Source organism: Pteronotus mesoamericanus, unplaced genomic scaffold, assembly GCF_021234165.1.
Source record: "Pteronotus mesoamericanus isolate MK-2021 breed Mesoamerican mustached bat unplaced genomic scaffold, CSHL_Meso_final scaffold_371, whole genome shotgun sequence".
Classification (NCBI taxonomy): Eukaryota; Metazoa; Chordata; class Mammalia; order Chiroptera; family Mormoopidae; genus Pteronotus; species Pteronotus mesoamericanus.
This window is the reverse complement of record NW_026555314.1, coordinates 1,306,886-1,332,859: the sequence shown is the minus strand read 5'-3', so window position 1 is coordinate 1,332,859 and position 25,974 is coordinate 1,306,886. Positions and strand designations below refer to the sequence as shown.

At 51.8% G+C, this 25,974-nt stretch overlaps 1 protein-coding gene across 5 annotated transcripts; it reads right to left on the bottom strand.

Moving 5' to 3' along the window:
* Positions 1–266: 266 nt before the first annotated feature.
* Positions 267–23,232, bottom strand: TOP3B (DNA topoisomerase III beta). 5 transcript variants are annotated; one of them, XM_054592688.1, is made up of 18 exons: positions 23,178–23,232; positions 17,183–17,343; positions 15,819–15,950; positions 14,383–14,489; positions 13,677–13,751; positions 12,065–12,261; positions 11,461–11,617; positions 10,558–10,671; positions 8,764–8,854; positions 7,068–7,222; positions 6,806–6,911; positions 5,932–6,078; positions 5,642–5,815; positions 3,771–3,899; positions 3,131–3,280; positions 2,651–2,751; positions 1,795–1,996; positions 267–826 (listed from the first exon to the last, which is right to left on the bottom strand). In XM_054592688.1, the coding sequence occupies exons 2-18, from the start codon at positions 17,250–17,252 to the stop codon at positions 345–347; spliced, it is 2,589 nt and encodes an 862-aa protein (XP_054448663.1). In that variant the 5' UTR covers positions 17,253–17,343; positions 23,178–23,232; the 3' UTR covers positions 267–344. The 5 variants fall into 5 exon arrangements, with proteins under 5 accessions (XP_054448663.1, XP_054448664.1, XP_054448662.1 ...); XM_054592689.1 differs by lacking the exon at positions 23,178–23,232 and adding an exon at positions 22,840–22,857; XM_054592687.1 differs by lacking the exon at positions 23,178–23,232 and adding an exon at positions 18,533–18,657.
* Positions 23,233–25,974: the final 2,742 nt, after the last annotated feature.

Genomic DNA, 25,974 nt, shown 5'->3' with positions numbered 1-25,974 from the left:
CAACCCCTGCCTGGGGTGACAGGCTGGTGGTACCCTCCCCGAGGACAGGCACCAGGGACACCTCTGACCATGCACACAGCTACCATTTCCACACTTGGTGTCCTCCCTGACGGCACTGCTGGGGCGTGGGAAGAGCAGGCCTCTGGGAGGTGTGTGCAGCATGAAGGGAGAGGTAAGGGGACAGGGGCGGGAGGGGTGATGAGGAGATGGGTGGGGAGGACACAGTAACCCTGACACCAGCCAAAGATCCCCAGATGCTTGCTCTGGAGAAGACAAAATGCATTTTAATGATTTGTGGCCCAAAGGACAACCATCTGGAGCCTGGATGAGGAATAACGCGGCCATCATACGAAGTAGGCAGCCAGGGCTGACATCTTGTCCTTTGGTCGCCTGGCACTGGGCTTCCCAGCAGGCCGCCGGCCCCGGCCCCGCCCTCGGCCCTGCCTCCTTCCCGGCCCACCTCGGTGCATGGGGTGGCAGGAGGCCGCGTGCCTCAGCTCCACCAGCTCCTGGAAGACGGGGTCGCAGAAGACACAGCCCGTATGCTGCGTCTCATCGCCCAGGAGTGGGGACTTGGCCTTGTTGAAGTCCACGTCGAGCAGGGCAGCCTCACAGGAGCTGCAGGTCTCGGAGGACACCCGCACGCGGTGGGCATTCTCAAAGCAGTGCGCCACCACGTTGCACTTGTTGCAGGCCACCTTCCACTTAGGGCCTGAGGTGGGGTCCAGCACCAGCACACCGTTCTCGCACTCTACGCACTGGCCGATGCCCAGCATGCTCAGCGAGTGCTGGCAGGTGGGGTGCGTGCACTCATTGCAGCCCATGCCTGGCGGGGAGAGGGCAGCCTGTGAGCACACCTGCCCCGCTCGCCCCGTGCGGCAGCCCCACACCTCCACCCCGGGCCTCTCTCAGTGCCTCACAGTCCAGCGTCCCTCATCCCAACAGAAAGTGCTCCTCTCAGCTTTGCTCACACTGGCCTGGGCTCTAGAGCACTCCCATTCTCTGCTTATCTGAAATCTCACCCTTTGAGCACCCCTCTCCCTGGGCTCACATCATTTCCCAAAGGCCTTCCTGGTGGCCCCCAGCCAAATGCATCTGCCCTTCACTTTGCTTCCACAGCTTGTTACAGGCAGCTCTGTGTGGACCTCAGTGGAGTGGGCCACACGGGGCCATCAGCTGCCCTGGAAGCTGCTGGAGGGCAGAAATGGGCCTCAGTGCCTGCCCCACAGGCGAGGCTTGAGTCAGGAGGGATAAACTGAGATCCTGAGGGCTCCCAGACCCCCTGGGGATGTGGGTGGATGCCTCATTCTCGCTGTGGCTCGTTTCTGTCCATAGTATGGGGTGATGACACCCCAGGGGCTGGGTGGGGTGTAAAGGGGACAGCACACCTGAGGGTGAGCACTCTGGGTCCTGGCCCCCTTCAGGCTCTAGGTTCGGTCTCTCAGCCCCACCTGGATACATGTTTTCCTTTCTCCAGTAATAAGCATGAGGGTGGAGAACACTCGTGGGTGCTGACGGAAGGCACCCTCCCACCAGCTGTACCCTCTCACTCACCGCAGCCCAGGAGGGGGTGCAGCTGAGGGCAGGGCGGACGCATCAGCAGTGCCCAGGTACACAGGGGGTCTCCTATCTTATACCCAGTAGCATGGGAAGGCCCAGGGAAGGGACACTGTCAGAGTGCAGTGTGATGTCGGGCAGGGGCTTGTGCTGATAGACACCAGGATACCCAGAGAGGGGACGAGCGCAGCCCTGCTTCGGGGGGAAAGCTGAAGCCCAGGGACGAGGTGTTCTCACCTTTCTTCATGTCCCGGAAGGGCGGGTGGTTGTAGCAATAGGGGCACAGTGGGTAGCTCTTGCCCCGAGAGCCCGATGACCACAGAACCAGCTCGAAGTCATCCAGCGGGCACCGGAGCTCCTTGTAGAGCTTGATGGTGCCATTCTGGGGGAGGGTGTAGGTGTCGTCACAGTGGGAGCAATGCAGGCGACTTGGCTTGGCCTGCAGCAATGCAGGGGAGAGGCACAGGGTTGCTGGGGCCACCTGACCCTCCTGCCCACCCTCATTCTCCCCAGAATACAGAATACTTAAAGTGGGGTATATAATATATAACACACAGTAAGTCCTATGTAATACATAATATGTAATATACAATACATAATACACGTATATATGCAAATATAGGACATGTACTATGTAATATGTACATGTTTAATACATGTACAGTATGTATAGTATATAACATGTGACATACAACACATAATACATAATGTGCTGCCAGGCAAGAACCTCTCAAGCAAGGATCCAGGCCACGATTCTCAGGACACTTGCTCTAGGTATGAAGAAAGGCAGTTCTAAAATCCCCGCATGTATAACAACACCCATGATAGCAAGGAATGTATTGGTAGAGAACAATGGACAATATGTGCTTAAGTGGCCTAACAGCTTATGTGTTCTTGGGGTCCTGGGGACACTGGGTGTTTGCTGGCAAGGCTGCTTTAGGCCTCTTAAGATATTCTTGTGTGAAAACTGGAACAAAGAATATATTGTATGACAGAGGATAAGGTGGAGGCCTACAGAGGTGACAAGACTTGCCCAAATCTGTGCACATGGGCGCTACGGGTCAGAAGGGGCAGTCATTCACCCATCACCTACCTGGATGTACTTCATGAACCGGTGGCACTTTCCACAGCGGGAGAGCGGCTTGCCTGTGGCTGCCAGAGGTGAAAAGGACACCTCCATCAACTCGTCCATGCCTGAAAGCAAGCAGTGCAGAAGAGTCATGCACTCTTAGCCTGTAGCAGCCCCGCTCCCTAGCAGCTGGAAATGGTTGGGTTGGAGGGGAGGCCACCACAGAAGGTAGAGGGTCTGTGAGGAAATACATCCCTGCCCAGAGGGTGGTGGCGTTTCCAAGTCAGTAATGGGAACAGCAGAGCTGCAGCCCCGTTGGTCAGATGAGCCGTGTGCCCTGCGTGTGGTATTAATACACTGGCTCTTTAATCCTGATAAGGGCCCAGAGATGACCCCCTCTCCAACAGAGGCCTGGAGCCCAGATCTGGGGGCTGGTCTCACATGGGGACCGTTGGCACCCCGAGAGGTGGCAGCTCTGACGCAGGGGCAGGGAAGAGACTTCACCTGCGATGGAGTCAACGAAGTAGTGGAACTTCCTCTTGAAGACGTCCAGGGTATGGCCCAGGACCTGGCGGTAGTCAGCCTTGCCCTGGGCAATCAGGTTCAGCTGTTTCTCCACAGCGCTTCGGATGGTAGGGAGCACCAGCTCCGCATCTGCGGGTGGGGGGGCCACTGTGAGCACTCTCACCTGGGGGGCTGTGGTTGCTCCAGCCGGAGTTGGAAGACACCAGGCTGGGCCCCACACCCCCAGACCTTTCCCGATCTCCCACCCAGAAAAATCCTGGATGGAGTCACCAGGGACAACAATCTCTAGGACTGCATCATAGATGTGCTCCTGGCAGCCTTTGGGCCATGTCTATGTTCATCGGGGCCTTGAGGGGACAGAGCAGACAAGTGCTACAGTGAGGATCCTGGCCTAGTTCTTAGTTGGTCTATGGGGAAGAGCCCTTGTCTCCCCTTTTGGATCCTTCGCATTTGTCTGTTCATCACCCACCATGCCGAGCCCTGCTGGGGCCGGTCCTAGGGTGGCCAGTGCAGCACCCTTGCAGTGGGGGCTGGGGCTCCCCACAGGGTCTGGTAGAGGATGCTCTGAACTGGCCAAGGTGGAGCTACAGCCCAGGGAGCACTGGCTAGCTGAACTCACCAATCTTGTAGTAGCCGTGCACCAGCACAATGCCGAGGTTAGTGGGCTTGAGCCGACGTCCACTCTCCACGATCACATAGTTGCGCTGGCAGATGTTGTTGATGTGCACAGGGATGCTGGCATCTGTCCCTGCAATGCACAGCAAGACCCTGGTGTCCCTTGGCCTCCCGACACTCTCCATCAGTCTGTGGACTCCTCTTCACCCTCTCCAGTCATGGGCCCCTGGTTCTTAACCTCTCCTTGGCTGCTTCTGGATGGCAGTTCACGAATCGCAGTACGAACCCCAGGACGGTGTTCCCAGTGCTTGGCGCTTATTCCTACTCTACAGAGGCTCAGAAAGGCTAAGGAACTCTGCCAAGGACAGAGAGCTCATTTGACCTGCCCCTCACATCTGGTAAGACCTGTGTGGCCTCTCCTGCCTCCATCTTGAGGCACTAACCCTATTCGGGAACCAGAGCCTCAGCCCCCTAAACATGGAGCTCACACACTCACTGACCAATCATCCCCTGCAAAACCTGCCCTGCTCTGCCCACTTCCTGGTGCTGAGTCCCCAGGATAGGCTCCCAGTTCTGGGACACACCTCCCTAAGGGACTTCAAGGTCATCTGGCACTGCCAGATCCTACCGTTACTGCTCCCCTGGCCAAGGAGCCTCCTTAGTGGGTGCCTGGAGGCTAATGAGCCTGCTAAGGTCCCATGTTCACGGGAGGACGTGGGTATGAGGACCTGAACCCTGTGCGACAAGCTCTGAGTGGTGCTGTGCCTGCTGCTGCCTATCTGCTAGGACGCCTGTGTGGCTCAGTGGGTTCCCCAGCTTCTCACTGTATTCTTGCCATGGCTTGAGGGGGGGGCAGCTCGCGTCAGGTCCTTTTATAGAGTCCCTGATCGACAGGGCCAGCCTCGACCACTGTCCGGTTCAGAACGTCCCAAGAGCTCTCCTCACTTCTGCAAACTCAACTTGGTCAATTTCTACTGTATGCTTGTCAGAAACCATGGATGTTCCGTCAACAGGAAAGGCAGAGGATGCTGGGGAAGCAGCGCCTGCACCTCCCAACAGGCTGAGGACTGCTGTGGCGCAACCCACATAGGTCTCCAGGAAGAAGGCACAGCTCTCCTGCAGAGGCCACGCTGTCACCAGTCACCTGTAGGACTGTCACGGACGGGGCCAAGCCCAGGTACAGAGGCCTGGATTGTCCCAGGACTCTCCAAAGCCTGTTGACTGGGAGGGGTCACCTGGGATAGCACATCAGCAACTGGGCAGTGCCCATCAGCATGAACACTGCCTAGGGAGAAGGCCTCAAGTGTGTGAGGACATAGGTCACAGCCCGTGGGCCTGGGGAGTGGGCAAGTCCGCCTCACCTGTGAGGTGCGTGCATCAGCAACTATACTGAGCTGGCAAACAGCCCTGGGCTGCTGATACTTACTTGGAAGCCTGGTTATTGTGCGGGAGCTTCCAGCCCATGGTGGGATCTAAGCTTCCCTCACCGGGGAGCGGCACCTGTGAATTTTGGTTTTCCTGTCACTGGATTCCAGGACAGACTTGGGTTGGCTGTGTGGACCGAGGAGGACTCTGATCTGACTTTTCTGCTTTTCCTGTAAACGAATCATTTGGCACCCTGGTGTGAGTGTGCATAAGTGCACATCTCGGCCTTTACGGGCAAGGCCACGTCCTGACACAGAGGCCCTGGCGAGGTGCTGCCTGCTGCCACCCTGCCTGGCTCAGCTGGCCGCTCCCTGGGTCCCAGCCAACAGGTGCTGAGCATGGAAGGGTCACTGGTCCGCTCTGGAAGCACTGCCCCTGGGCTACAGTGTTGGGATGGGAACCGTCTGGCCTGGGTCCCGGGGGGGGCGGCAGGCAGGCAGGCGCACCCACCGATGCCGTGCTTCTCCATGAGGGTGATGAGCTCGGCCTCCGTCAGGTAGTCGGGTGGGCTCGTCTGCTTCTCCAGCAACTTCACCTCGGCCACAGGGAAGGTGTCGCCCCGCTGGCAGGGGGGCAGGCTCTCCTCCAGGGGCACGCTCTGCCAGGGCATGATCTCTGTAAAGCCTGGAGAGACAGGGGGCCACCTCAGACCCTGGGCTTCCGTCCCCAGGTCCGGTGGGGAACATGCGGTCTGTCTGTGGGCCTGAGCGGAGGAGCAAAGCTGGGCCCCGCAGTTTTACCTGGTGAGATGACGGTCTTCACGGTGCAGGTGAAGTGCTCAGGCCCGATCCTGAAGGAAATGGTGTTCTGGAGGTACTTGCAGTCATAGCTGACCGTGGCGATGAAGTGCCTAGTGATGTACTCATAGAGCCGCCATGCCTCGCTCCCTGCAGTAAGCATGGATGTGGGTCACCAGCCAGGAATCTGGCTCTAAGGACCCCCTGGCTCCTGCTCAAGAAGCAAAGCCACAGGATGCCCCAGGGGAGGAAATGCAGAGCAAGGAAAGTGAGTTTCTGGTGCCCCAGTGGTTCCTTCACAGCCATGGTTCCCATCTCCCGCCCTGCTTCCAGGTGGGTCTGCTATTCAGGCACCTGGCCTGACCCTCTCTAGAGATAAGCCACCATCACTTCCCACCAGGGCTGTGCACAAGCAGCTCCCACTGCCACCCACAATGGCTCTCCCTTCCTCTGCCTTCTCCTGGCATGTGGCCACCAGCGCTGCCTCGGCCCAGTGACTGAGCTTGTCACTCTCAGTCTCATCCTGTTCTGCCCACTGTCACCTTCCCACTCACCTCACCCTCCCACCTCCTGCCTGGTCTCCTCTGCTCTAGGGTCCCCGCGAGCCGTGGCCTGCACCCTGCACTCAGGCACACCTGCCATCACCACTTCACTCTTGTCCTGTCCCATGGTGGGGGGCACAACTTTGAGGTGACCCCCTTTGCCACAGCCAGGGACAGATCAGGGCAGGAGGGAGTCTCCACATTGCCAACAGGGCCTGACACCATGCAAAGGTCCCATGTTGCTATGGCTTCTTACCCTTCCCTTGCCAAAAGCTGAGAGAGAGAGAATAAATGCGACGTGTAAGTGTGACAATGGTGGGGGGATCACCTGATACCTAATTCAGCCTCCGTGGCAGACCTCATGGGGGTGATGGGGGGATGGTCGCCAGCATCGTGACCTTTCCGTGGGCGGTTGATACCTTCTGCTAACAATCTCTTCACCTGAGAGAGAGAAGACAAAGCAGAGTGTGAGTATGGGCTTGGATGCCCCCCGCCTACTGGGAGCTGCTGCCCATCCTGGATTTGACCAGGCCTCAGGTAGGACCCAAGGCCTCAGCAACAGGTATGCATGGAGGCGCAGGGCCTGGCTCTGCTCACCGTGTCGGCCCAGTAGGGGTGGTTGGCCTGTTGCCGTAGAGGGCCCTTCAAGTCAAAGTTCTCGGGGTAGTGGGTGGTCTCAGTTCGTGGGTAGCTGATGTAGCCTTGGGTGTAGAGGCGCTCAGCGGTCTGCATGGCGTGCTGGGGCCCCATGCCTGCGAGAAACAGGAGGCTCGGCTGGCCCAGAATGCCAGGGTTGGCCAGGTGCCTGCCCATGGACTCAGGCCCTCGGGCTCCCCAAAAGGCAAACTTGGCCTCCTGTGGGGTGATGGTGAATCTGAGCAGGCAATGCCCAGAGCTGAGCTGCTGACCAGGTGCCTGTGCCTTATGCAAGGCTGAGGTCCTCAACCTATGATGCTTGACCAAGGATAGGGATGCTCCATGTCACCCATATGATGCTGATAGCTGTACTGCCTGAATGTGGCCTCTAGAATGCCTGCCTCTCACCCTCTGGCATGGAATCATAAGCATGCCCCAGGGCCTGCTGACATCTGCTATGGCCACAGAATTAGTACATGCCCTCTGTTCTGAGTCTCTTGGGTATTTCTGTCTTCACAGCATCCCAGGGCCACTGAGAGAGGACTCCTCTTCCTGCTTCTCTGTGACCAGCAGAGGCTGCTACTCAGCTACTGGTCATGCAATGTCATTGTTGCCTCTGAGGATCCCTGGAGGTGCTGCCCCACAGGATGCTGTTCATGGTTTCCCAAGGCCGTTGAGGGGTCACCAATGCCTGGAGGCCACCAACTGTCCAGCCCAACCTCCTTCTCACTATTACGGAAACAAGGCTCAGAATGGCCATGGCACACTTGTCCCAGGCAGGAGAGATGGGGCTTGGCCTCTCCCCTGCAGCAGGGAAGCTACTGAGACGCTACAATGTCCGGATGTCCCTCTTGGGTAGTGACAATCATTACCACTGCTACTGTTAGGATGTGCTATTTCAGTCATTTAATCCTTACAACCCAGGGAGATGGCTACTAACTACGGTCACCCTCTTTTCTCATGAGGAAACTGAGGCTCTGGGACAAGGAAGGATGTGGCTGAGCTGGGATTTGGACCAGAGTTTCTATCTGGAGCTTAAATTCCATGGTTTAATGCCTCTGAGGGGCACGTGAGGGCCTGCCTTGTGGGTGGCCCTGCTGATGGCTTTCCACATGCTCAGCCCTGGCAGGGGCTCCTCAGACACGCAGTGAAATGACATGGTCTGCGTTTTCCCTACATAAACTCAAAGAAGCTGTTAAGTATTAACTAACAATCTTGTGAAGTGGAACTGGCTCTCCTTTTTTTAACTTGTTTCCACTCTGGAATTTAAGTGAAATGAAATCTACATGAGGCTCAGATTTCCTCTAAGCCTCAGGTGACACTGCATGGAGACGGGATACTGGCACAGATGAGCACATGGAGGAGGCATGTGCTGGCACAGGTGAACATGTGGGGGGGGGTGTGCTGGCACAGGTGAGCACATGGAGGGGGTGTGTGCTGGCCAGGTGAGCACGTGGAGGGCGTGTGTGCTGGCACAGGCGAGCACGCTGGGTGGGGGAGGTGAGTGCTGGCACAGGTGAGCATGGAGGGAGAATGCCAGTAGGGTAAGAAAGCCAGCATTGTCCTGCACCCCCAGGTACTAAACTGGAGTTGAATGGGGTTGCTGTGTGCCTGCTCCAGGAAGTCTGTTGGGGGTTTTAGAGAAATGGTCTCATACCCAGGGAAGAGCTGGCCACACGGAGCATCTCCACAGTGTTCAGGGCCAGGGGCCTCTGCTTGGCTTTTTCTTTCCTGCTTGTGGCTTCGACCTAGAAGACAGAACAGATTCAGTGGTTTGGGGATGGGGGAAGGGAAGAGAGCAAAATAGAGAGAATTAGGATGGGTGAGCAAAGGGTCTGCTTTCATTGATTTGGTCTCCCTCCTTTTCAAAGCCATTTCTCACAGCGCTCTCAAGATTTGAATGAATATTTATTCAGGCCCAGGAAGGAAAGAAAAAGAAAATAATTTCCTAAAGAATTTTCTAAGGAGAAAGAAAAATTGGGGGAATGGGGAAGAGGCAAGAGAAGGGATTGCAGTCCTAGCCTGGGAGCTCAGTTAGTTAGAACACTGTCCCGATTCACCAAGGTTGTAGATTCGACCCCCAGTCAGGGCACATACAAGGATGAACCAATGAATCATGCAGAAATAAATGAGAGAACAAAGCAATGTCCTCCCCCCGTCAAATCAATTTTTAAAAAAGAGACAGAGAGGATGGATTGCAAATTCAAAATCAGACAGGAGCCGGCAGCAGCGAGGCCCTGGGGGTGGCAGTAGGGGTAGGTGGGCCCCAGGGTGCAGGCTGTCTCGGTCAGCTGCTTGCCCCCAGTGAGCCCGAGTGCTGCTACCGGCACCTGTTACTATTGCTACGTCTTCTGATTGGTCAAGAGAAGCTGGAAATCAAGATTTTAATGTGAAGCCTCATAATTTTTAAATGTTGATAACTATTTTGAAACTTTTGTGAACACCATGCGGTTTAAATAAAATACTGGTGAGCTACCACTTTCAACCTCTAAACCAAACAGCTGTTAGGAGAGATGGCTCTGTTTTGCCCGTGGCAGAAACAACTCAAAACAACTCAACTCTGACATCTCATCACTGCCAATTCCATGTAGACCTGGCCAGGGCAGGGTCTTCTGATGCTGGACAAACGAATGTGGGCTAAACACTGAGGCTAAATTGTGTACATTCGGCCGTGAAGGCTGGACCACTAGGGTGAGAGCTGGAGACAGTGGCAATGGCGTCTCTGTGGGAACATGATCAAGGATAGCAGCATGGAGCGGCTTTAGAAGTTCTGGAAGCCTGAGTCACCTGCGTGGGTGGGTAAGAAGGACCCAAGGAAGCCTCAAGAAGACAAATGAAAGCACCCCAGTGGCTGCTGCATGGCATTTGCTGCAATAGCCTTGGGCCTGCCACCCAAACCCAATTCCCCTGCCCTCCACAGCAGCTCCTTGCCAGGCGGCGTCCCCTTCTTCCTAAAGGCCAGGCAGCATGTCCTTCCAATTCATAAAACCCTGAGTAAGAAATACAGCACCACAAAGGCCATGGAAGCTGACTGGAGTTGGGATCCCAGACCCGCCCGTGTTAGCTGTGTGACCCTGGTGGGGGTTCATGGCCGTGCAGTGTCAGCTTTAGACGTCACAGAAAAGGGACATTTGTGTGAAATGAAGCCCTGTCCAAAAAAGATGGTGCCCACAAGGTCGCATGGAAAGGGGAGTGTGGAAGGGGCCTGGACCGTCATGGGAGTGGGACGGTGCGCGACAGAGAGAAGGCATGCGGCATGCTGCAATTGCTGCAGTGGGCGGAACTATTTCAGCAGGTCTGTGTGTGTAACTGTTCTTTTCAAAAGATGTCTGGGTTTCAGAAAGGGGCAGAAAGGCGTGACCCTAGGTCACAATCTATTTCTCTAGCCAAAGGTATCCCACTCCTACCCCAGCCCAGGCAAAGGTGACAGATGTGGGTGAAGCAGACCCACCTGGGCTTCCTTCTCCAGCTTGGTCATGTTTAAAAACATCTGCGCGATCTCTCGATCAAACACTCGCACTCGGTCCCAGTCTAAAAGGAGAGATCTGTCTTTATCAGCATTAACCTGCAGAAGGAAGGACAAAAGAACACAGGAAAGAAAGTATCCAGGTCAATCTGTTGCCAGAGAAGAGAACTGCGGCAAATGAAGCTGGTCCTTGTCTGGGAGCAAAATGGCCCCAGCTCTAAAGTCTCAGAGCCGTACCTGTGCAGGTACGCAGCTGCACCGATGCATTACTACGCAGCCCCTCCCCAAGAAAAGGCTGCTCTGACAGCTGGCCTCCCCCTGAAATCTGGCACATGGTCTCATGAGCGGAGCCCAGAGCTGCAGCTGATGTGTCCCTAAGGAGTGTCAGAGCTTCCACCTCTCACACCATCCCTCCCCACATCCTAATGCCTGACTAACACTAGGTGTGGCCTCATCCTGGGGTCCCCAACCCCACGTCAACTGGAGCAGCTCTGTATCATGTTCTGAATCTTATGAGAAGCTTCCATGGGGGCTCTTATTTGGAGAAGGGGTTCCAAAATCTTAATATTTTTGAAAGTCAGTCCTTGGATCTGACTGGCAGCTGATGGCCCCAAATAGGGACCTCACCCCACATGACCAAAGCTGAACTCGTTCCTGTTGATCCAAATTCAACATATCTAGGCTGAGCCTTATCCTGCCTCTCCATGGAAGCTGGGGTCCCCTTCCCTAGGTACCCTGCAGACCCCTCTCTGGCCTCCCTTTTGTACTGCTGGCCACAGCTGTGCCCTCAGACCTTTGGGGTCTGCAGGAGTATGATGATGATGACGATGGTGGTGGGAACTCTCAGACTTGGAAAGACCCAGCAGGAACAGAGAAAGGAAAGAGAACCTTGGCCTGCAGCACCCAGTAGGTCTCCGGTTTGAAGGACTGGATTTTGTCATGTCTCTCCACGCAGAATCCCAGGGTAGGGGTTTGACATGGCCCAAAGGAGATGAGAGAGCTGTCTAAATCGCCATATTTCCCCTGGAAATACTTGGTCTGAAACCTACAAAGAGGGGTCGGGGAGGGGGAGAGAAAGATATTTCAGTCATGTGTGTGTGCTCAAGATACCATCATTAACCACTGGCGGGTATGGCGAGGAGGCCAAGGTGGCTGACTGCTTCCCGCTCATAAGTCAGGGTAAGAGGACATGCTCAGCATGGGAGCTGGGGAGGTGTGTGTGTACATGTAACACAGAAAATGGGAGAGAAGAGCAGACACCCTGACCATCCTGGGCCAGGAGGCCCTTCTATTACCTTCCATTCCCCTCTGCCCTCTCCTCAAGACCCACACAGTGTGGACAAACGTACTGCTTTTTAAGCAGTGATCTATTTAGACGGTTTTCTTCAGGATTTTTAAAATGTTGAAAAATGCAGGATGCTGATCAGGCCCAGGGAATGAGGATGGGGACCAGCATGGCAGGGACTCTTGCCAAAGGGAGAGCAGCCAGCACCTGGTGAAGGCACAGCCAATGCGCAGGTCCAGCTCCTGCCGGGCATCCACGGAGAGTGCCTCGTTGTGGTCGGGCTCGCCCAGGCGGGCCATGGCACTGCAGATGTCCGTGTCCGTGATGGAGCTGAACCTGGCCCGGAACACTGTCTTCTCACCGCCATGGGCCGGATTCATGACAGGCAGCACGGCATCCAGGACCTGAGGGAGGTGGCTGGCTGTGACCCCCTTCAACTCCTACGGTTTCTACCTCCCGCTCTACACCCCACCTGTGGGCCCAGCGCCTCTCCAGGGCTGAGCCCCCCGAGCTCTATGTGTGATCCCCTCTCTACCCTTGCCAGACGCTCCTCTGTCTCTCTTTCCTTCCAGAGGCCTTAGTCTCTTCACACACCTGCAACATGGCTTCCTTCCTTTTGTCTACAAATTTATTCAAACACCACCTTCTTATACCACCCTGCAAGCTGCCACCTTCTCTCTTCCTTCCTGCTTCCATTCTCACCAAACCAAGAAATGCTACTGCCAAGGACACAAGGGAACTCAGAGTTGCCAGATCCACCCCGTTTGCCCCATTTCCCCTTCTTCTAGAGGAGGGGGTGCTAGGAAGGGAGGGGGGGACTTTTAAGAGACTGGAGAAAAGACAGAGAGGGAAAAAGGATGAAGAGGAAAAGGCAATGGGAAGGAGTGGGAAGGCCCCGATGACCCCCACTGAGGGGCCTAGGGCGGCTGGAAGGGGGACAGCTGAAGCACAGTGGGGGTCCTGGAGTCAAGACTCACTAAGAAGGCCGTGCAGTGGGAGGGGAGTCATGCTGGAGCCTGGCCATGCAGCTTCTTTACAGGGAAGTGGCTTCGACTCTGAAGGGAGAAAGCCCCATGAGTTGCCACCCTTTTGTACCCTCAGCAGCAGAGGCCCCCTGGGGAGGAGCGGCCCTGTAGGGGAGGGGACAGGAGAGGGGTATCTGGGAAGGCATGGAGTGGAATCAAGTTTGCTGAGGCTGCTGTGCTGGAATGCAGGGTGCCCTGAGTTCCCTTGTTGCGGTGGAAGCATTCCCTTAGCCCTGAGGCATGCCAGTCCTCAGGGGTGAGGAGCGGGGGGTGCAGAGGCAGGAGGGTATAGGGTCACAGCCTTAGTGGCACCAGGTGACACTTGCAGTCACAACCAGTACGAGGGCACCACAGCCAAGGCAGATATGGGAGGGCATCCTGGGTGGGGAGAGGACGCATGAAGGCGGGGGCCGAAAAGAATGAGGTGTGTGAAAGGGGTGAGGAAGGTTGCCAGGTGTCAGCCGGCACGATCTAAGGTCCCCGGGAGGTGCTGAGTGACCGAAATGCTGAAAACCAACTCTCTCCTTGACAAAGCCCCATTGTGAAACTCAAATCCATCTAGCAAATTCTGCCCCTTTACTGTTGATCACACAGTATGTCCCCAGATGGTAAAGTAACACTCCATCACCCTTAGTATGGTCTTTGCATTTTAAAGTGTCTAGAGAATTTCTAAAATAAAGGAGAGTAAAAGTCATTTTTAATCCAATGTAGTTGATTCCTACTTTGGGTTCAGCAATGGTTTGGGGCAGGTGGCAGGAAAGGCCAAAGTGAGGACCACAATGGGGGCACCTTACCTCAAAGCAGATGTTCTCCCCTTCCTTGTCACAGTCCAGCCATAGCACGATGTAGTCGCAGCCTTTGCCCTCCACCTGCCACAAAGCACAAGATGACTCGCACCTGCCACAGCCGGGCGCCCCGCAGTCCCCACCCACAGTACTCCCACCTGGCTCAGGGAGCAGAGCAGCTGTCCCCCCACCACCGCCCCCCGCTGTTTAGGAAGCCTGGTGCCCAGAGCAGGGGCCCAGGCTAAGCAGACGAACTATCTAGTTAGATTGGCTTAGCCACTCAGAAAAGAATTTAGTTCAGAATTACTGTTTTGTGGACAAAAAAAACCATTAAAAATGCAGTACGATCTTACCCCAAAAATTGCGAAGAAAAAGGAATGAAATGAAATCATCCTTCATGTTAATAGTGTTTGTCTTGGGTACTGTGATTATAAATGATCTGTCTTTATACTTATTTATATATTCCAATTTTCCATAATGTACATGCATTTTTTTAAAATTAGAAGGGCAACCACCATCATCAAACTATTTTAAAAGAATTCTGGTGGCTGACAGTGTAGTGATGGGGGTGGGGGTAAGGAGCAGGCCTGAAAGGTGCCTCGTGGGCCAGCTGGGGGCGCTCACAGAAGGGCTGCGAGGTGTGCCCAAGGGCTGGGCTCAAGGGAGCCAGGGGAAGGGCCTCCCTACCTGCTTCTGCCCCGCCTGCCCCACGCACCTGCAGGAACTTCACCATGTTCAGCTTGGGGTTAGCTTCCTTCTTCTCTGTGGGGGCTTGACTGAACAGCTCCGCGGGATCCACTTTGTCCCATTTGTTGTACTTTCCTGTAAACCCCAGGCACAATGACATCTGAATGCACTTCAGAGCTTGGTCCCTGTGATCATAATGTGGTCTTGTCTTGCAAATGAGAGAAAGGCCTGGAGAATGATTTGCCGAGGGCAACCTTCACAATCAGAGGCAGCCTTCCTTTAGCAGCTTGCCTTCTCCTAGCTGCCAAGCTGACACCACACCTTGGCCCCCCATGGGAGCCACCACTAGGCAGGGCTGCTGCTCTAGCCTTGCTTCCGGGATGGTCCCTGTGGCTAGAAGTACCACTCCTGGGCTGGGTCACTTTGCCAGAGCACTGACCCACGCAACACATGCTTTTGTCTTCTCTTCCAGCCTGGATTCTGTAACCCTCTCCCCTGACCTAGCAGTTGACTGGGCACAGGATGGGCGCTCAATTGATGCCCGTGGAGAATCAATCTTTTTGAGCCTCACGTTGGATATATCCACCTACTTCACTACGTAGGGCTTGGTGCTCACATGCTCAGCACTCTGCCTTTCTTTTGGGCCCAATTTCTTGCAGCTTAAAAGACTGGGGTCAGAGAGAGCCAAGTTCAAATCCCAGCTCCCCACCTGCAGTCTAGTGGTAAAGCTCAGGGTCTGAATGCTCAGCCACACAACTGAATCGATGTCGCCATTGCTACCGACCAGCAGGAAGTACTAAGGCTTTGCTATGTGCCCAGCCCTGTACTAAGCACTCTACCATCACTGTCACATTGACTCCCAGACAGTCCTGGGAAGCGAATGGCACTGTCGTAAGACCCATTTCACACATGAGGAGCAGAAACTCATGGAGGCCCAGCTACTGCCACAGTGCCAGCCTGAGGGCCAGCAGAGTGTGGTTCGGAACCCAGGCCAGATTCTTGTCCACCACGCCGCCCTGCACCTTGCCCCAGTGCGTCACTAATGCTGGCTATTCTAAGATGATGGATAATAGTAACAAAATGAGGATGATGATGACAGCTACCAAGTGACTGCTAGACAACAGTGACACTCAGTGGGAGCAGCAGCCTTCCCTCAAGCACCTGTTTAGACCAGGCCCCCTCAAAGTGGGCACCATCTCCAGTGTGCACAGCAAGGTACACGGGGCATGCAGTGACTAAGGGTGCCACTGGGGTGGAGGCCCATGGCTGGTGACCTCCAAAGCCTGAGGTCTGAATGCCTTATCCAGGGACCCTGGGTGGCTTCTCCACAACCTGCTAGCATCAGAGATCATAGTTCTGGACTTCCCTGCCTAGAGCCCTCCCCTGGTTCCAACTGGACCCTGGGAAGCACCATGCAGGGCTCCCCTCAATGGGATGGGTGGGTAGAAGGGTTGGGGGTCTCACCCAGGAAATCCAGGGTCATCACATGACCACAGACAGACGTCATCTTGAAGCGGACTGGCTGGCCAGCGAAGGTCCCTGTGTACTCATGCACTGAACACGTTCCATTCAGTCCTTTGTGTGAGGACATGTTCCCTGCAGAGGAGAAGCACAGGGATGGCTGCTCCAGTGGGCCGCAGCTGCCTCAGAGGCCCCGGGCCCCAACACTGCCTCTCAGAGGGCCGGAGCCCCCCTTCCCCAGAGTGGTCAGTGGTAACACCCATTAGGCCACTGCAGGGAACTAGGAGCTGAGAGGCCTCACAGTTCACAGGGAAAACACCCCTGGTAACCAGCTAGCACAGTGTGCTCACCACACAGAGCCCCACGTTGGCTTGGGGCCAGGAGCGCCCCCTCTGAACTCTTAAGAGCACACACTCTCGGACTCTGCATTTCTGTGTTCGCTCTTGAATTTGACTTCTGCCTATCTTCTCTCAGACTTTACTCAGAGGTGCCCAGGAATGTCCTAATTACTCAATCCCACAGTGTCATCCCACGCTCCCCACTGATGGTCCCCCAGCCGAACTTTCTCAGCTTCTGGGACCAAGCGCTACTTCTGGGGTCTCCCCTTTCCTTCAGACCATGACTTCTTAGCCAACTTGTCTCGGGGTCTCTACCTCCTTCACCCTTGGGACCAAGGGGAGGTCAGGGTGGACGCATGCTGTTTCTGGGTCCCTGGCATCCAAATACCCTTCCTACTTGGAGGCAATTCAGAGACAAGAGGGGAAGCAGCACCAAGCACCCTAGTGGCCAAAGAAGGGGGGTGGGGGCAGACGTTCCATTTCCCAGGGCTCTGGTGTCTTGGGAGGGCCATGGCCAAGGCTCAGCTTAGTGGCTGCTCTTCAGTGACACGAGGCTTGTGGGCAGAAGCTGTAGCAGTCAGGGGTCATGGGTAGGGGCAAGGGTCTTGTGGTGATGATGCCCGTGGCATGGCCTTGTCAGACTTAGACCAGGGTGTGGTCCTGGCTGATCTTCCTCCTTCCAGTAAATTCCCTTTCTGTGTAAGTTACCAGGGCTGGTTTTTGCTGCTTTTGACCACCAACCCTGACGAGCACAACACTCTTATAGAGGCCTGTCTGCAACTGCTGCTATGCTGTGAACAGTGCCTGTGCCCTTGGGGAGCCCCCGCCCTGGCTCATGCTGGCTGTGGCAGTAAATGCATTCCACAGTGACCAATACCAAGGTGCTTCATGAATGCCTGCTGTCCTGAACCGAGTCTACTCCAGCGGGCCAGAGTCGCACTTTGGAAAAAGAAAGAAATAATGTGTAAAACAGGAATGACCATGGTTACCGATCAAAACCAGAGAGATTCAAGGGTTGGTCTTCCCTACCTCGAGAGAGGATTTTGGCAATGGACTGGGCCAAGGATGGCTTTTCTGCAACCATGAGCACGGTCTTCATCTTATCTTAGAGCTGGCTCCAGTTTCAGGGAAATGGCAAGGAAGTCCAGGAATGGTGTTTCAACAGCCCATCTCTCTATCAGCGCTGACTCCTAAAGAGAAGACAAGACACACAGAAAATAGCAATGCTTCCAATGGAACTTATACCACTTGCTAACAAGGAAACTCACTTAAAAAACTAAAAAAGCAAACACCAGGTAAAAAAAACACAAAAAAAACCCCCCCAAAAAATCAAGGACACTTGAACACATTCAACTGCCCAGGACAACTGGTCTGGTCCAGAAATAACATGGGGAATTTGGCTTCATTTGGGAGAAGTTAAGGTGACTCCATGACCTCAGGTCAATTTTCTCCCCAAATCCAGGCCAGGGAGATGTTGGGGCCTTTGGATCTGGGTCAGAGCCAGGGCAGGGTAGATGCTTGGCTTTCCTCCCACGCCAATTTGTACTCCTTGGGGCTGAGAGTGGCACCTCCACCTTGGCTGAGCCCTGTGACACTTTCAAAATACAGACATCCAGAAATCCTGGCTGGGCTCCCTAGGTCCTTCTGACCCAGTGGCCAGAGGCTCCAGTCCCCAGCAGAGCTTGCCAGGTCCTCACAACTGGTCCCAATCTACCTTCCTGCTCACCCCACAGCCCTCTTGCTTGGCAGGCCATGCTCTGGACAATTAAACTGAACACCATTATCTAAAGCAAACACATTTTCAGGTTTCTGTTCCTTTTGCTTGGAATGTTTCTCCAAGCCTGGAGAATGCCACTCAACGACCCAAAGGCCCAGTTCAAGCACTAACTCTTCCTTAAAGAGCCCTCCAACACCCACTGGCAGAATGAATTGTTTCCTCCTGACCCTGGCTCCTTAAAGCCCGCTGCACATCATGCCAGTCAGTTACTGCCTCATTGCTCCCTGCTAGCACACGAGCGGCTTGCTGTCTGACTCACTGTTGGCAATTGAAACAGCTCGTGTGGGGCCTTATACAGGACGCTTAATGCCTGTTGGCCAAATAAAAGAAACATGTGAACCCTGCCATTTTAATCATTATAAATGTGGCATTGATGTTGATAAATATAATAATGTATTTTTTTAAAAATGCTTTTGATGACACAACTGGGCAACGTTCTGAGAAGAGAAATAAAGTTACACTCTTACCTCATAATTTTCACCAAATTCTAGACCTAGCAAAGATTTAAGTAAAAAAATGGAACCAGAACAACACTAGAAGGAAACATAAACTTTTGGTGTTAAAAAAAGAACTCCTAAGTACTTCGAAGCTCAGAAACACACCTCTTCGTGTTTAAAAGCATTTGGTTTCCCTTTCTGTGACTTGTTGATTCATATTCTTCCCCACTTTTGTCAACTGGATTGCTGTTTTCTTATTTTTAGGACTTGTTCATATAATGAAGAAATTAGCCCTTCGTAATGTAACATCCAACAAGACTCTAAAAGCAAATTAGAGCTAGAATGAGCTTTTGCTGATCTCACCAGCAAAGGTCACAGGTCTGAGCATATACGTGGGTGAGGGTATGGGGACAGGCAAACTCAAACATAAGTGGAAGCTCAGTCAGCGCAGCCTCTACAACAGCTCTCAAACTGTAAGTGCACATCCCTAGCCAATGCACTTCCAGAAATAAATTCAATTATCTACAGGTATGTACTGAGCACCTACTACATGCTAAGTCCAATCCAGGGTGCAGGGAACATAGCACCGTGTTCGTCCCTTTTTGCAGGAGTCTCTATGTGCCACGTGGGACAAAGCAGTGCAGGGCCCGGGAGGCACAGGACAGGAGTGAGGCCTGTGATGTCTGGAGGAAGAATCTCAAAGGACCAGGGTAGGGCTGAGGGAGAGCGAGGAAGCCTGGGGTGCTGAGGGAACAGGTGTGTAGAACGCAGGCACTGGCCATGGACCATGGGTTTGCTTCGAGGGAACTGAGAGAAAGCACAGGAGATGATCTGACTTCAAGTTTTAAAGGGACCCTCTGGCTACCCCACCAAAAGGGAGTGACTGGGCTTTGAGTGGCAGCAGCAGAGGTAGTGAGGTTAATTTGGAGTCTGGGCAGATTCTAAAGGCAGAGCCAACAGGACTGAGATGGGGGGAAGCAAGATGAGTCAAGAATGTCCAAACTTTTGGCGAACAACAGGCACTGACAAAACTGTCCACGTGAACACTGAGTCCCCAAGAGGCAAGACATGGCGGCACTGGAGTTGAAAACCACTGCTGGGGAATTCTCTGCAGCATTATCATTCATAATAGAAGATTAGATACCGTCTAATGTAGGTCAACAGGGAATTGTTAAGTAGTAGTATGGCATGTCTGCGCAGTGGAACACCAGGTGATGGCTAGGAAGGGTGCATCTGCTCGGTAAATACTAATATGGGTCAGATCACCGTGAAAATTACATGAAGAAAACTGGCTGCATGTGTACAGAGTGCTGCCATCTGTGTGGCACACACTAGTTGAAGCAAAGAAATAACGAAAGTATTTGCCTGGAGGTGGGGTGGCGTTATAGCCTGAAGGTTGGGGTTGGGGGCAGGGGGTTCCTGCTCACCACACTGCCTCTTGTATCTTCTACATTTAGTGCTGTGGACAAATGTGACTGGTCAAAGGAACAAGACCATGGATTTAAAACTAAAAACAAAATAAAACCAGAGAAATAAAGAAGGGCTAGAGAGAGCAGACTTCAGAAAGGATGCCAAGGAGAACGCCTTCCCTACCCACGGGAAGCAGCCCAAGATCTTCCCTGGGCTGGAAACCCAGCCCCTTGCTGCAAGACACTGGACAACCTTAGTGAAATTGGTATTGTTTATAAGAAAGCTGCCCCAAATAAAACAATTTGCTTTTTTCCTCAAAATAAATACTTGGGCGTCTCCCCTTAAACACACCACCGTCCCACAGGCAAAACGTTGAAAACTGCTGGAAGGACGGCATGGACGGTCTGCAGAACTCACTGACCTGAGGACCACGCAGGCCACATCGCCCACTGCCGGCTGTGCAGGTCCCCTCCCGCCGCCCCCCACTTCTATGTGTCATGGCTGCTCCTGCCCTCAGGCCTCCACCTGGATCACTTTCCCCGACGCCTAATAGCTCTGACTCCCTCCACCACTGAGAACCACACCTGCTGGTGTCCTTGGGTGGTGGTACTGTCACTGTGCTGCTCCATAGGGGGAACTAAGGAGTCAGGGAAACTAAAGCTCAAGCAGCAGAGCTTAGATACGAACCCAGGCCTGTTTGCTCTACAACCCACATACTAAGCCTCCCTCCTGTACTGGCTCTGTGAGCATCCCACACTGAGGAGCAGCGCTGCTTTACTTCCCTCTAGCACTTAGCATTGTACCTGACAGTCTCCATCTACTTATTTGGTTTTTTTGTCTTACACTTCCTTGAATTTAACTAAGTGCCAGGAGAGCAGGGGTTTTGTTTTGTTCATTCTAATGGTCGGTAGTAAATGATGAGCAAAATACTGACTGAATGACTGAATATATGAATAATGAGTAATTTTACCTGCAAAGTGAATAAAAACACTCTTTTAGACGTCTAAAATGTAAAGATTGACTTTAAAGCTGTAAGAACATTGCAAACACTTCTTAATGTTTTTTCTATAGTGTCAAAGTTTCTAGAAATCTTACATCTCCACTATTCTTCCTTGTACCTAAGGATCCTAAACACATTTTCAGTAAATCACTACAGTTCTTCTCTAAAGAACTGTAGGGAGAAACATTTTGCCCCAGTGCCTCATTTATCCAGAACCAGGGACACAACTGGACAATCAGAGAAAGGCACAACAGCATCAGTCCCGACTGCAGACCACCTGTTCGCCTGTCAGACTGTGCAGTTGCTAATTCACATTTGATATGTGCAGGTCTTCAGCAGCTCTTGCTCTAAAGAAACACATATTCTAGTTCAACAGTTTATACCTCAATACTGCGTAAGTACTTTATAATGTTCTGAGTATCACTGTTTTATTACGGAAAAATACCACTCCTTTTAAGGATATAGAATCATGAAACTCTGAGAAAAGGGACTTGGTGATGATCTGGTAATCATTTCTAGGAAGGAAAACAAACTGAGGCTCAGGGAAAGGATTATCCAAAAGCAAGCCAGGAAGTTGGTTACGCTGGGGTAATACTCACTCTTCCTTACTTCCAGCTAAATGCTTTTTTTTAAAATAAAGATTTATTTATTTTTAGAGAGGCGGCAGGGAGAAAGTGAGGGAAAGAAACATCCAAGTGTGAGAGATACATCAATCAGTTTCTTCTCACATACCCCCTACAAGGGACCTGGCCTGCAACCCAGGCCTTGTGCTTTGACTGGGAATTGACCTAGTGATCTTTTGGTTCACAGGGAAGCAATCCACTGAGCTACACCAGCCAGGGCTGGATACATTTTTTTTTAAAAATGCAGCAGTTTCCTTCAACCTCTTAAAGGATTTCTGCAATCATAACTGTGATTTTCTGTGATTAATCTTAGGGCTTCCCTGCTTTTCCATTAAGGCATGTCTTCAGTCTCAAAATAGAAGCCAATAAAAACAAAAGCTGAAAGCAATGTTTTATAAACTTCATTTATATACCATCCTAATGCCCTACTAGCAAAACATTACTATACACTTAAGTTTTGCTTTTTAAAAAAGTTTAAATATATATCTATATCTATATCTATAGATATAGATATATATATAAACATTTTATGGCATCAGAGGAACGAAAAGGCTGGAATCAATGCCCAGAACTAGACTCTTTCCTATAACCCACATGGTATATCAAGTTCTATTTTGTTGCCTGCCAAAGCTCTGAGCCTGGAGTTTGTCCTCATATCAAAAAGGGAGATTAGCAAGTGCTAAGGGGGTGTTGACAGCAAACACTCCAAATTGGGGCTGTAATTAGGTCTGAAAGTGCAAGGGAGTAGTAGCAGGTTAGTCAGCCTATTATTACCCTGTCACCTTTCATCAGCAATACCACAATGGTATGTGTCCTCTGGGAGAGACTGTCCGTAGATAAAGTCTTCATGTGGCGCCTTATAAACAAGTGGATTTAGATCGGCAGTGCAGGCCCTAGCAGTGGTCTGAACAGCTAGACCCCTAGGATTTTCCACCTTAGTAATTTCACCAAATACCTTCAGAGTCAGAAAAAAAGGGAAAGAACCATTTCTTCAGCTCCTTCTCTATACTAGGTACATTATTCCTATAAACACTTTATTTAATCTTGCCACCAACCCTACCAGGCCAGGATCGTAATTTTTTTAGATTTTGAGTAAAATGAGGTTCAGGCTAGCATCAGATGACCTTTGCAAAGGCTCTAGGAACCCCAGGGCTCACTGGCCAAAGTCCACATTGACCTGACTTCCCACGTCCTGTTCCCAACGGTTGAGTGTAAGGCCTTTGTGAGACACAACTGCCCCTGCATTCTAGTTAATTTGTTCAAGTTACAGTACTCTCCTTCATCTACATCAACAACTCGGAGAATGCTCGGGCGCCCTCAAGACTGAGTTGGGGCTCCGGTGGCTGCGAGTGGAACCTGCCTTGAAGTGGAGCCACGCCGGCCTGGGCCCCACCCTGGCCCGACCGCTGCATGGCCTCCCTGAGCCTCTGCTGCCTTACCTGTGACAAGATTCGAACAACAGACCCATCTTAAAGAACTGCAGGAGGGGTTGGTGAAGAAGAGTATTAACTGAAGCTCCTGTTCTTCCCAGACACCTGGTTAAACTCTGGCCCACAACCACCTCCTCCCCTAACTCCCACAACAAGCCCCAGCACAGAGGGTCCATTCCCCTCCAGGGACGAAGCGAAGAGAATTCAAAGAGCCCGGCCCGGGACCCGATCCCTAGCAACGGGACTGTGGCCCCTCGGTGCCAGCATTCGGGAAACATGCCCAAGGAAGGCCCGCGCTTCCCACATGCCTGAGCCTCGCGGCGCGGCACCCGTCGTCTGCCTCTCACCCTCAGCCCCACAGCGTCTCCCGCTTCGGCTCCCGTTCCCGGGGCGGCCACTGGCAACCCCTACTTCCGGGTCCGGCAACTGCTGGCGTCCCCGCGTCTGCCCTCCGGCATCCGCACGCCTCCCTCCACGGGTTCCGTGGTTTCCGCGTTCCGGAAGCGCGGTCCCGGGCAGGCGGTCCTCATCATTCTTCTCCGTCGCGGGGAGGCAATATGTCATTACAATGATTATGAAAATACTGAGTGATAAGCATGAAAACATATATGCTGTTAATAATTAAAACTACACGTGTGTGTATAGCAGGCGTCTTTCAGTATTATAAACACTTGTGGAATGAATGAACTGTTTTAATATCTGGAAGATGAATTGGAAAATAAAAGTAGTTTTTTTGTGTTAGAGCGTTAGGGGTATAGGAAAATTGAAATAATTTTTATGACCGTATTTTAATATATTTTAAATTATAACATATACATATTTCCTTTGGGCCCTGTAGACACTTTTCCCGACTTTCTTTTATTGGAATGCTGACAGATGCTCTGGGGGAAAAAAGGGTCTATGGTCAAACTAAGGCTGGGAAATGCTAAAAATTAAGAGTCACAGTGAAATTCACTTTCGAAACAGAACTTCTGATTCCAAACCCACTCCTTGGCAGCTCTCCATCTCCAAAATGGCAACTCCAGCTTCCTGGTTGCTCAAATCCTATGCCTTGAAGGCATTCTGGATTCCTTTCCTTCTCTCACTCATTAACCATCACTGTCTTCAAAATATATTTGAAACCCAATTAATTCTCTCTGCCTCAGCTGCCATTCATACTGATCCAAGCCCTGGCCTCCATCGTGCCACCCTAGGGTCTGTTGTCCACACAGCCCCCAGTTGTAGTGGCCAGGGCTTAGTTTGGATCGGAGCAATGCAACCAGTTGGCAGAGAGGCAAAACCAGAACCCCATTGCTCAGTTAATCTTGCTCAGGAGTTCATTCTGCAATAGGCAAGAGGCTCCAGAGTGTTCTCAGCCCTGCAGCTGAGCTCTCCGCACAATTTCCCCAGAAGTTGTAAGTCAGGCCCTCCCGTGGACCCTTAGGTTGACAAATGACCCAGATTCAGAGGAGCCTTATGACTCCTCACCCTTTAGAGGAACTCTGTGACCTTCTTCTCTTACTGCACAGGTGCCTAGTTGTGGTAGATGAGATAGATACCTGAGAGCTCCTGGATCTCTCTTCAGTCTGGTTGGGTATTGACTAGACCATGGTTTTATTAATAGTTAACCCCCACCCAGTGCTTACTCTGTTCTAGATAGTTCTTTCTTTTTTTAAAATTGATTTTAGAGAGAGAGAGGAAGGTAGAGAGGGAGAGAAAGAAACAGCAATTTTGTTTTTCCATTTATTTATTATTTATTGGTTGCTTCTTGTATGTGCCCTGACTGGGGATCAAGCCTACAACCTTGGCATATTGAGATGATGCTCTAACCAAATGAGCTACCGAGCCAGGGCCTAGGCACCTTTCTATTATTAACACATTTAATTCTCATAACAACACTAGGCATTAGATATTATTATTATTATTATTAATTATTATTATTAGACACATAAGGAAACAGGTCAAACAGATGTAAATGGCTGAGCCAGGTTTCAAAATTAGGCAGCTTGGTTCCAGAAGCTAACTTCTCAACCACTGCTACAGAGTCTCTCACTGCTTTCTCATTCTCAGGCTCCAGGACCCAGTCTGTGCTGACTCAGCTGCCTCAGTGTAACGTCCCTGGAAGACACAATCACCATATCCTGCACAGGAAGCGGTAGCAGTATCAGGGGCTGTGCCCAGACAAGTACAGACATCTGCCAGATCCCCAAAATCCTCATCTACAAGAACAATAGTCAGTTCTCAGGGGTCCTGGCTTGGTTCTCTGGCTCCAAGTTGGGCAACACAGCCTTTCTGACTATTGCTGGGCTCGGGGATGAGAAGAGGCTAGTTATTACTGTCTTATGACACCACAGTTAAACCTGCATGGTTCGGAGCCCCAGACTCCAGGTGAAGTAAGGTACATACCTCTCAGTTCCTCCAGCACATTGATGACACACTATCTACTGGGTAAATTTTACTCTATTGTTAGCAAGGTGGTTTATAAACCAATTCTGCTATTTTTGTGTTTCTTGTACTCAAATACTATTTATGCCAGCTCCTTGTGTATCTCTGCTTCATGGCTGACTATGGTGTATTGATAACAATTCATCTCCCTTTATACTTGGAAATCATTTTGACCTGACCTAAAATCCTTGGCTCACAAATTCTTTCCTTGAATATCTTAAATATGTCATTCCAGTTTTTTTCTTCTTTTGCTCTCAAAAAGCCTGATAATCTCATATTCTTTCCCTTGTAAGTGATTTGTTTTTTGCCTGGATGTCCATAGTATATTTCTTTTCCTTTGAAATCAGTAATTTTACTAGACGACACCTTGGTGTTGGTTGTTGTGATTAGGTGTCTCAGGTTCAGTTTCCCTCCAAGTATATGGTTTCAATTTTTTTTTCTAATTTCAGTAAATTTTTCATGACTTTGTACTATTTGTACTTGACTTTGTGTTTTTCTCTTGTTTTGGTATGTGTTAGATTATTTTTACCTAGCTCCTAAACTTGGAATTTTATCTCAGATCTGTTTTGTCTGTCTATTTATTCTATATATTTAAAAGAGAAGAACAAAGTTGGAAGACTTACACAACCCGATCTCAATCCTTCTTATAATGCAGTCATTAAACAGCATGGTGCTAGCATAAGGAGAAAGAGATCAAAAAACATAATAGAGCTTTCAGTC

Coding starts and splice junctions, on each gene's coding strand:
- TOP3B (XM_054592686.1), bottom strand. CDS start 17,136: ATGGTCATTCCTGTTTTACACATTATTTCTTTCTTTTTCCAAAGTGCG. Junction 14,490..15,818: donor GATGACCCTGGATTTCCTGG/GTGAGACCCCCA, acceptor TGGGGTTTACAG/GAAAGTACAACAAATGGGAC. Junction 13,752..14,382: donor ACATGGTGAAGTTCCTGCAG/GTGCGTGGGGCA, acceptor GCTTTGTGGCAG/GTGGAGGGCAAAGGCTGCGA.